Source organism: Nannospalax galili, unplaced genomic scaffold, assembly GCF_000622305.1.
Source record: "Nannospalax galili isolate Female #2095 unplaced genomic scaffold, S.galili_v1.0 scaffold390, whole genome shotgun sequence".
Classification (NCBI taxonomy): domain Eukaryota; kingdom Metazoa; phylum Chordata; class Mammalia; order Rodentia; family Spalacidae; genus Nannospalax; species Nannospalax galili.
The window spans coordinates 5,299,246-5,311,330 of NW_008330777.1; the positions used below are offsets into that span (position 1 = coordinate 5,299,246).

The 12,085-nt window shown below is 31.5% G+C and overlaps 1 protein-coding gene across 24 annotated transcripts in view; it reads right to left on the reverse strand.

Annotated features, from left to right (window-relative positions):
- The window catches only part of Ppfia2 (PTPRF interacting protein alpha 2), a 580,223-nt gene that overhangs the window by 68,394 nt on the left and 499,744 nt on the right, over positions 1-12,085 (reverse strand). For all 24 annotated transcript variants that reach the window (XM_008852254.1, XM_029555664.1, XM_008852263.2 and 21 more), the window contains one exon: positions 5,950-6,043. In XM_008852254.1, the coding sequence (XP_008850476.1) occupies positions 5,950-6,043 (94 nt within the window). The remainder of the gene's footprint in view (positions 1-5,949; positions 6,044-12,085) is intronic.

The window sequence follows — 12,085 nt, forward strand, 5'->3', positions numbered from 1 at the left end:
TTGTTAAATTTGGATTATTTTCTAAGGTGTTCCTTAAAACAGTTTGTTTAAAAATTTAGGTATACCTTCTCTTTTATATTTTGACAAATTCTGTTCATACTAAAACTGACACTAAACGTTACAGTATGCACTTTCTATTTCGCTCAGTCATCATTAACTTATTTGTTCAAGTCTTCTGATCATGAAGGCCACTAGTCTTTATCTTGGAGAACACGTTTAAAACAAGAGCAGTGTCTTGTCATTTTGACTACTTTTCTTATTCTCTTCAAATGCCAGCAACTTAGATAAATGGTCATGGACCCAAAAGTGCTTAAGTGCACTCATTTTTTCCCACATCTGTCCTTTTACAGATAATTTTTTGTAAAATTGAAATATCAATACCTTATACTGTGGGTAATGGTTTATAACAGACACTATGCAAATGAATCAAATATTACTATTTGCCAAATTAATCCAGGATTCATTTAAGCTACAATTTATTTCATCAAATTAGTGATAGGATTTATTTAGAAAGTAAAGTTATTTTAGCAAGTGTAAATATCTTGACTTTAGTTTCCATTTGCTCAGTTATTTTATTATTTCTATGTCGAAAATGTTTCTCTAAGGCAGAAATTTATGTAGACACTTTGATTCTGCTTATCTTGAAAAGTACTATTATTCTTCTGTTGGCTCAAAATACCCACCTTTTTCTTCCTACAAATATATGAGATATATCTAAATAGACATTAAAAACAAAGTAGTACACTTTCATTTTGTTTTTCATAAATATATAAGTGCATCTTTTCACTCTTAGTCTTTGGGAATTATTGTATAGGCTCAGGGAATGCTTTTCACTGTCCTTGGCTAAAGCTCAACACAGCTCTGCAGTGACAGCTCCAACCCAGTGCAAGCACAAAGAGACACTCTGAACGCTGAGTAGGAAATTGGGACATATTTTACCAGGAACATATTGAGAACATTGGGTTTGGGTTGACAGTGTTTTACCATATTAGACCCTTTGAGTTAGTTACCCACAAGTGGCCCCCATGGAGCTTTGTATGTATTGAGTGAACTCTTATATTGATTCAACAAATAATCCTTCCTCTACATTAAGGGTATCATGTAATTTCAACTAGATCCTTCAAGAATGGATTGGAATGAAGAAAACATGAGCTTTTGAAAGCACATTGCAGCAATATGTTATCATCTCTTATCGTGATCTGGAAGTGCTCTGGCTCTGGTTTCCAGTAATCTGTGAGGTTTCAATAGTAATTCAGTGGCTCTTGGCTTTTGTTTTATTTAAGTAGGGTCCATTTATGTACCATGCCTAAAATATGCCTATCTGTGGGGCAAGCACAGCCATTATCTTCCATGTACACAACTCTACTTAGGTAGAAAATATGTTCACAGCTATAAATAAACATATCACAAGTTGAATTCTGGATTACCATTTATTTTGAAGTGAAAATTGGTACATAGACACTTAACAAGTATTTATTGAATGAAAATTGATATGGAGTTTTGTGATACCTTAGAATATGAATTACTTCAATGACATTTATTTTGCTTAGAGATAAGCATACTTTGAATTGCCCAGATGTCAAGGATTAAGAGTCAAGTGTCCTAAGACATAATAAAGATTATGTACTGAAGGAGACCCTTAAAATTGTAATGAGAATAAATTAACCAAACATATAGAGCTTCACTTTCATGTCTTTGAAGTTGTAGCATAAAGATTCACTGGTAGTGATTAATGCTGACTACTGTGCTCTAAGAATAGAACTGTTTCTCTGGAGAGAAGGCTGCTGATAGTTGAGTTGGAATGTTAGTTTCATTTTAATGATGTTGTTTGATTCAAGTGTGATATCCATGTTCATTTATTTGTGTTATTAATGCAATATGATGTAGAAAATTCAAGTATGTAATAATGTACCAATATTATAACTCAAGATTGAAAATGACAAATAATTCAGCATACCAAAATTTCTCTGATTTCTTTCTATTAAATAAATATCAAGATGTAGAAGAATTCTGTACATATTCTCTTTCACTAAAAATATTATACCATGGTTAAAATTCAGGAGAAAAGATAATCATAAAAATTAATTAAGGTAAGGGTTTCAATGATGTATATTACTGGAAATAAATAATCAATGCCTGCATTTTCTGTTGGTTTTCATATATTTCACAGCTTATTTAAGGTTGTCTTGAGAATTACATGGGTGGGGTTATGCAAACAGACTTCATTATGTTTAATTTTGCCAATAATAAGTTTCTTGGAATCAAAGTACAGCCTAGAAATGTAGATCCTTTGGAGTATACATGTTAAATAGTGTCATCCTACAGTTCTACAGATTGAAAATATAAAGAAGAAAAGTGAAATATACAGAGCTATAGATATATAATGGCTGGGATGGTAGGTTATTGGTAGAGTGCTTGATAGCATTCCAAGGTCTACTATCACCATAATATAAATAAATAAATGAAAAAATAATTTTAAACTTTCTAGATCCCAAGAGTAATCATCAATTGACATTAGACACAACTAGAATTGAGAAGATTAACTTTAAATTTTTGGAGAGAAATTCTTTTAAACCTATAAATCTTCATGTTTGCAACTGTCAATTAATTTCAGGTATAAAATACATTTTCAGATCGTCAAGACCTCAGGGAATTAGCTACTTACCTACCCTTACTTTTCTTCAGGTGGTCATATGAAAAACTAGCAGCTAAATACTTTCTGGCGAGTAAGATATGATGAAACACTAATAAAAATAAAACTGACACATTTCTCTCTATGTCTTCTATAGGCAAGAATGCTAATTACACAATTTCATTATGTTACCTTTATTGCCTTTAGAGTATCATATTATCAAATTATAATATTAACAAATTTATTTTCAAGGTATTATAAGGTTTATATCTGTGTACTTAGAAGACTGGCTAAAAGCTGTTTGTTTGGCACACACATTTTCTAATACATAAGTCCTATTTTATCAGCCTTATTGGTAATTAAGTTGACATTTGATTTCAAATTATCTGACTCATTTGCTTATTGTCAAATAAATTCTTATATTAGGCAAGGAAGAAAGTTTCTATTTATTGAACCTGCAATGGTTAATATTAATTGTTGACTTGATGGGATTTAGAATCACCATGAAAACAAGCATCTGGTTATGTGTATGAGTGAGATTAGGCTAATTGAAGTGGGAAGACAAATCAGTCCTAAATGTCAGTCTCACCACTTCATGTGCTGGGTCCTGAACTGAGTGAAAAGCACAAAGCAAGCTGTACATCAGCATTTATCACTCTTTACCTCCAAATTTAGAAGTAATGTGAACAGCTTCCTCTCCCTCCTGCCACCGTGAATTATCACCATTGTGGGCTTAAACGGAGAGCCCAAATAAATCCTTCCTCTCTTAAATTGCTTTTGTCAGGTGTTATGACTCATAAATAAGAAAAGTAACAAATCAGGATCATAAAATAGCCAAATTTAGACTTGAGGTAAAATTTAGAAATTGAGATTTTGTTAGTCAAGCCAACGTAGAGTAACATATTATTCAATGTAGTATTTCTCATATATCCTGAACAAATAGCTCAATGTCTTAATTTTTAAAAGATTGGCTAGAGGGCAAAGAAAAGGGAATGAGTTCCTAAAGGCTAGGATATGCAGGATTAAATGCAAAGACACATAATTCTCATTTCTAGTTGATCCTACTTTCACGTTTGGAAAAGAGAATATCTTCATTTCTGTTAAATAGAAAAAAAAAACCTATCTAAAGTCCAATAAAATGACACAGAGGATGATGACCAAAAGCTTAGCATCATGCCAACTCCAGAGGGAGCTCACATTAACAAAACCATAAAGAATTACAAGATTACATGGAGACTTAAACATAGTTGAAGATAAGTGGCTCACTCCCTAAAGATTAGGAGAGTTATGACAAGAAGCAATAGAAAAACTATTGAAACTGGAAAGGGGAATACCAAGAATATAAGTGCAAAGAATAAGCAAGTTTTAGTGTGAGAACAAGACACAAATTTGTAATAATATTAATAATAATGATAAAGATCAATAAAATTGGAAATCATGTAATGTGAACATAATTTATCTTGCATATCTAATGAAACTCATCCTTTTCTGATACCCTGAAACAGAAGCTTAGCCATGTCAATATAGCATTGAATAAGTGTAAGCATTATTTGTTTTTTCTCCACATATTGGTTGCATATTGGTTCTCCTCTACCCATCCTATGGAATAGTCAATAAAAAGTAAAATGCATTTGTGCATTCTTTAATGAAGTCTGTCATCTATGGCTGGAGCCATTGACTCAAATGCCACTATTCTATAGGTAACAATCATATGAGAAAATATTAGATGTTATGTCACAAATTGTGTTCTTAATATTACAATAAATTCAATACTAAGATATTTACAGAAATTCAGTTCTGTAAGTACAGAAATACAGTTCTGTAAACCAAGTTCTGACTGTGAGAGTATGTAGCACCTGAGAATTATTCTATAAAATTAATTTCAAATTGGTCCATCCCAATATACAGTAGCTAACAGCTAAACTTTCAACATTTTACTTTAAATGATTATGTATTTGGAATGTGAAATTTAGTAGTTTTTGAAAGGATTAACTTAGTTCCATGAACAGGAAAACTGTATCACTCAGTACTGTACCAAAATGAACTTTGCATAAAACAGTGAAAGTTGACCAGATTGCTGTTATTTCTAAATATTTCTTTGTGGAAGAAATGAGAATTAACTTTTAAGGGAAATATATCATGTCTATTATGCATGCTTGTGATAAAGTCTTCATTTTCCTTTATATTTGTGATAAACTAACCAAATAGTAAAATATTCAAATGAGAACATTATAGAAGAATATTCCCCACAGATAAACACAAAATTAAAGGGACTAGGACTATACAAATGAAAAACTTTGTGTTTATGATAAATATTTTAAACATGATTGAACATTTAAATGTATTGAACTTATTCTCAAATCCATTTTTATTAAATGTTGATATATCATTTAAAAAACTACAGACTAATAAGTTAGGTGCTATTCTGAAACTTGAAATTTTTATTGTATATTATCAGATACATATGAACAGGGCAAGTAGAAATGAAAATATGTTAATTGAACAGCAATTTTTAATATAACTATAAGTGTATCTATCACAAATTGATAACTAGAACAATGATTATTCTTAGAAGGAGAAAGTAATATGAAAATCATAAAAGCTATTTCAGAGATAGGAAAAGAATTAACTAACATTAGATTTCAGAACCAGAAGAAACCGTTTTGCCTTAAGGACTATACTCTAAGGATGACTTTGTTGTCACTGAAAATGTTACTATGCATCTTAAAAATATGTTATTTATAGAATCCCTTTCTAACAGTTGTTAAAACTCAATTTTGCCAATTTTACAAGTAATTTAAATATTCCATATTATCTGTGAATGAAAAGATATACTATCAGTTGCCTGACAGATGCAAAACAATCTGTTCATGCCTAAAATAACTGATATTCAGTCAGAGAAATGTTTCTCCTTGTAAATCCTCCTTTATGAAGAGTATACACATAATTGTCATGAGAGAAAATATAAAAATATGGCTCTAATTTTATCATACCAATTTAAAAACTGCATTTAACTTCAAATAGTTTATTATTTTTAAGACTACATTAAATTATATTAAATATACTTTATTTTTAAATAAATACATTGACCACTAGTATAATTATGCATCTTATTATAAGCTGGGGAATTTTATTCTCATTTGAAGCTGCAGTTCATCATACCCAGGAAACATGAGTACCAAGTGGTTTGAGGTAATTTCAGGAAAACTGTTAAGTTGTTTTGTTTCTAATTGCTCTTTTCTTAAATTCTTTGCAAAAATATGAAAAAGCATAATTAAAAGTTAGAAAAAGAAGGAAAAAGTAATCTCCAAACTTACTTTTTCTTCAGTCTTCTATCCTTTTCAGCTTGAGTTCCAAGTTTGCCTAACCCCAGGGATTCCTGAGCTGCTGCTTCCGTCTCCATGAAGCCCCCTGCAAAGAAGTAACTTGAGATAAAGTCACATACATTGCATCCATTCTGTTGTTAAATTCTCAATTCATTGGAACAGCTGTTCACAGCCACTTTTTCTTTTCGGATTACTATTTTCTTACTGACTCACATATACCAAATGACACAGTTACAAAAATACATGTTCTGAGAAAATGAATGAAAAAGTAAATACCTATTGGTACTTTAAAGTTTCTGAAATAATCATTTGCATGTTTATAAATGTGGAAAATACTGAGTATGTCCGTATACTGACAAACAATTACAGTCCTCAATGCTTAATACCATTTTTTCTACTCTTCTATTGGAAAATCTCATACACAGTGGGAAGTTGAGAGTTCATTGAATAGAAGCCTAGATGTATCCTTTCAATTATTAAGATGTTCTGTATGAGAGACAGAAAGATTCAATTAAACATTGACTAAAAAATAATAAAAGAAAGGTCTAATACCATAAGGACCTTGTCTTCTGTCTTGTGGGATCCTGAGGGCAGTGAGTGGCACACTTGCTAAGTGTTTGCTGATTAGATGAAAGAATGCAGGGTGACTTGTTGGCTTCTAAAACTTCTGCATACAGAGCTCTTAGAAATTAGCTCTGCTCTATAAGCATAGTTTCACATTCTTAATAATTAACTTCAGTTGAAGAACTTCATGTACTCTGGGCTGGGTTTTGTATTGCTTTTTAAACTTTATAATGCCCGAATACATCTTTCTTCTGAAGACCCTGCTAAGACTAATCCCTGACTAATATACTAAAATTTATTTGAAATAAATAAGTATTGATGGCTTCAGGAAATATCATGTATATGCATAGCTTTGGAGTGAAAAAGAAGACGTTCTGTGTATGTCATCTATGAAAAGAAAGATTTTATAGTGTACTGCTTCATTCCAGAACCCTAAACGCAGAGTTGATTCATAAACTGTTCATTGTTATGACAAAATGAGGGCTTGGTATTGCATCCTGCTTCCATTTTGATGTTTAGTATATGTGAGCATGAAGTCAAATTCAGAGTGGTCACTATTTATAAATAGATGAAGGTATGCATATGTCTTTAAATAAAAAGAATTTAAGTTATTTAAGCTCAAGATTAAGAATATTTCCAATAATATCAATTGTAACTTTATTCTACACAGGGACTATCTACCAAATTTCACCAATGTATCAGGAAATAACCATGGAAGACAAATGTCATTTCCTTCTTGATGTAGTGGGTAAATTCTTGTTTGACATTTGAAGACTTGACTATATTTAAGTTCCTTCTTAATGAGAATGAAATGGTAAATTTGTTGTTACTGCTTTTCGTGATTTATTTTAGCACATATTTTGTAATGCTGGCTATCATTAATTTAGAATCTTGATTTAAATTAATCTTTTAGTCTGATAGTCTTGTTATTGAAGTGGATAATTATAGGAAAGTCTCATTTAATCAAAACACATTGTTTTGATTATCTATATCCAATTAGGAATATGGAATTACAGGGCCAAACTGTATTTTATTTATTATGTATGTTTATAGTTAATGCCAAAGGAATGTTTTTATTATGAAAATTATTCACTGTTACTTTTATTAAGAAAGTTGTCCTCTAGCTGAGGACAGTTTTTAATTTTATTTCTCTCATCTGTGTATGTGCTATACTGCACATCAACAAATTATCATTTATTATCTGCAAGTAACAAAAAATATTCTTTTAAAAAGGAAATGGAATGAATGATTAACTTAGAAGTCATAAAATTCTAGAATGGTCTGTATGGTTTCAGTGAAGATTGGTGGAACAGACCTCCAATAAGTGATGAAATATTTTCAACTCCCAGGTGGTTGAATGAATCATGACTTTTATTTTTTTCTGAGCAATAAAAGAACATATAACTTCTGATTTTAAAGTTAAGGGCTCAACTTTTTAAATAGAATATAAGAATGTTTCTGTGAACCTAAAAATTTACAGCCAGTTTTGAAAGAGATGTATCTTTGCTCTGGAAACTGTCATTGAATATGTTAATGCTATAATGAAATGCTTCTCCTAAGCATTTCATTATTAAATAAATAATTTTTTAAAAGCATGTTTAATCAATGGAAATTCTGGAAGAAAACAAAATTCCAGAAATATTTTTGTGTTGAAATTAGATAGTAGATTTTTTTTTCACAGATACAACTCTAGGGGGAAAAATCATGAAGTGCTCAGAAATACTATTTTGAAATATTGTTGGTTTTGAAAGGACTTAACAGACAACTGGGTCTATACCTTACATGAAAATGTCAAGCAGAAACTGGTGCTTAAGGGGCTAGTGATACAGCTCAATGGTAAAGAGCATGCTTAGCATTTAGAAGGCAGAGAGTTTCATTGCCAACACTACAGAAAATAAATGTAAACAGTCAAAATAGAGTATATTTATCAATCATCACATGCATAATAGTACCCAAAGGTAGGAGCAAAAATTGAACAAAGATACCATTTTTATCCCATTAATATATTTTTAGATAAAAACTTTTTTTCCCTATAGTTGACCCAATTGCACTCCGATTATGAGATACATGTTTGAAGTACCTTTCTAAGGTGAACCTAAGCCAAATCAACTTATAATAGCACCGCTTATTTTATATCTACTTACTAATTTATTTATTTACTCACTTTTGCATGGAGAGATCTCATTTTGTAGTGTAGACTGGCCTCAACCTCATGGCAACTCTTCTCCCTCAGCCTCCCAAGTGCCAAGATTACAAATGTATGCCACTACATTCAGCTATAAATTCTAGTTTTAAACTTCAGTTTAAATCTAAACCTGCTGAAATCATTCTTATTTTTGTCCGTGCTTCAATGGGCTCACTGAACTGTGTGTACTTTAGTGCATCTCTTGTATTTAGTACCACATGTAACTTTTCAACATCTAAAGTGTGACTAGTCAAATCATGTTTAGAAAAGATAAAAGTATAAGGTAACTAAGGAATGCTTTTTTTTTTTTTTTTTTTTTTTTTTTTTTCTTTTTAGGTCTGAAATTCATTACATAGACCAGGCTGGCCTAGATCTCACAGAGATCTGTGTTGTCCTGCCTCCTGAGTGGTAGGATTAAAGGTGTTTGCCACCACACTGGGTTTAATGAATAATATTAATAATTGCTAATACTTAATAATAATGACCTTGTATTGAAATGGCACTTTTATATACTGAGTTGGATAAAACTCATTGTTAAAATTTATTTCACTTCTCCTTTGCTGTTCTAATGTAGCTACTAGAAAAAAAAATATATCTCTCTATATATATTCTACCTGTATATTTCATTAGAAAATTTATAATTTATTTGTCTGATGTCTTTTTTTTTAGTATTACATTGATTTCTATTTACTTGTTCATGAATTTATATGTAATATACTCAAGAGTCTATAAATTTCCTCAGATAACTGCATTTAAAATTTCCTTAGGCCCTAAACATGCTTCATGGTGTAGGATATTAGTAGGGTATTTCTTGGTGGAAAGAATTTCAAGTGTATGCTGTATGAAACATTAGACTGCCATGTAAGATCTGAGAGCAATTACCAACAAATGTTTTATTAAACAGCTGCTTAGTCTTGCCAAATCATCTTTGTTCCTATGTGGTATGTGGACCTTTGTATGGTATTTAAATATCTTCTAGGATTTTGAGCTATCTTCCATTTGGAAGTCTATAAATCTAAAAGTAAAAATTTATTTCATAACAAATAATTCATGATCTACAACTACTAGAGAGAAGAACTGTTGGAGAGTTTAAGTTCTAGTCCTATACTGAATATTAGGAGTGTTGAAGTAGATTGCAGAGATCATCTAATCTTACTGTCTTTCAAATGCTTAAGGGGCTTCTGAAACAGCTACTTCTAAGATTTATCTAATTCTCATCTGACAGTCTCCAGTAACAAATGTCAGGCTGCAACTCCTTCTATGAACCATATTTTGTATATGATTCTGATACCCCAGTATTCTCTTTATATTGAGATGAAGATCTTTGAACACTTTTAACAATTTGATTGTAGTTTTATGCCCATTCATTTGTGGAACACTTAAAGGGAATTCCACATAACATCCCTTCTGCATTTTGTAATCAGATAAATCAGCAAGGAAAATAAACACCACCCCATACTATCTCTTTCTCACAAGATTTAAATCCTCCTATTTAATTCACTTTAACAAGAATTCTTTGTCTACTGTTTGATGTTTTGTTTTGTTTTTTTTTATGAGACTGGGACTCCTGCCACCCAGGCTGGTCTGAATTTAGTATGTAGCTGGATATAAACCCCTGGTCCACCTTCCCAAATGATGGTGCATGCTACCTCTCTCATCCTACCTCTGCCTGTTGTCTTACCACAGGATAGTAACATTAAAAAGACTCCTTTCATTCCAATACTTGTATTAATTAATGCAGCAACAACTTTACCATTCAATACTGACTTTTAAGTCACAGGAAACCTTTAAATTATACCCATTAAAATAATCTCAAAAACCATAATTTTAGAGCAATAAGGTATTTTGTTCTTTTTTTATGTTTGCTCACTTTTTTTTAGATAGACATTATATATTAGTAGTGATGATTTTCCAATTTCTGATTACTAGCCTTTTTGGTAATCTTTATTCAAATACTTGCTTTGTTGAAATGTTCATGTCCATGTAATTATGAAAAGTATTGATCAAAAGCAGAGTGATCACAACCCAAGAAACTCCATTTAGCAGCACTCGAGAGAGGAAAATTTTAACCAGCTACCTCTTCCATTTCTTGGGCCACTTGTGACATCTTGGCTAAAGGGACATCATGAGTCAGAATTTACCAACTGCCTTTCCTGATGTTTCTTGGTAACTTTGTCAAGAAACCAAAATCTGACATAATTATCTTAACAACAGCTTAAATTCCTTACTTCAAAGTAGGCCAATGCTTTCAGATAGAATTAAGTTAAGCTAATCAGAATTCTGAAGAGTTATGCATAATCATGAGTGTTAGGGATTCAGAACCATGGTTCCAGTTTGTCCTGAAATGATTGAAGAAACAATGTTTGATCTATTTTACATATGGACACAGTATATGTATACACATTGTCCATTTTATAAACAAAAGTTTGATTTGAGCTTATCTACTGGCTTTTTTTAACCCCCCAAATCTATCCAGTCCTCTTGAGTTTTATTGATTTTTTGTTTGCACCTCTTTTCTGGGTGAACCCTTTTTTATTCAAATAAAAATGCAGAGATAAAAAGAGTTTTGAATTATTATACCTTTCTTATTTACAAATTTTCTTCACAGCAGGCAAATATTTTTTTTATCAGAATATAATAATATAAAACTAGGTGTGGTGGTGCATGCCATTAATCTCAGTGCTCTGGAGGCAGAAAGAGGCAACTCTCTGAGATTGAGGTCAGCCTAGTCTACATAGCAAGTTCCAGACCAGTTGGGGCTACAGGGAGACCCTGACTCAGAAAGACCAAAAACCAAATATTATAATATGATTTATTATCATATTTGGTTATAGCAGTTTTTCCCATTGCTTGTTTATCTTAGCTCATTGATTTCCCCCAACTTTTTTATAAGCCTAAGTCACTTGCATAATTCTATTATTTGTTATGTCCTCTTCCAAACTTTTGTGATAACATGTTTTAAAATTATTTGTTTTATGGAAACAACTCCCATTTGAGATATATTTCTCATTCCTTATGTTTATATAATCATAAAATACAACGGTGAGTACATATACCACCCTCAGGAATTGCCTTTATGATAACTAGTTTTCACTGTCCAAAGTAATTTCTATGCTAATTTATAGTATGGTTGTTTCTTGAAATTTTAAAGGAATGTATTTAATTCATGTTGTGGTAGATTATAAAATACATTGTGGAATAAAAGATGATGTAGTAAAAAAACTTGCTGAGAGTAACACAATTCATCTTGAAGTTAAAAGTAGAAAGATGAGCTCTTGGGGTAAGTCTATAGTGCAGCTCTCTGCGCCGGGACTCCCTAAGCGACATTCACCCTTCCATCCTCCGCCTCGCCGTTCTATACTCCTAGTTTGGGCCCTG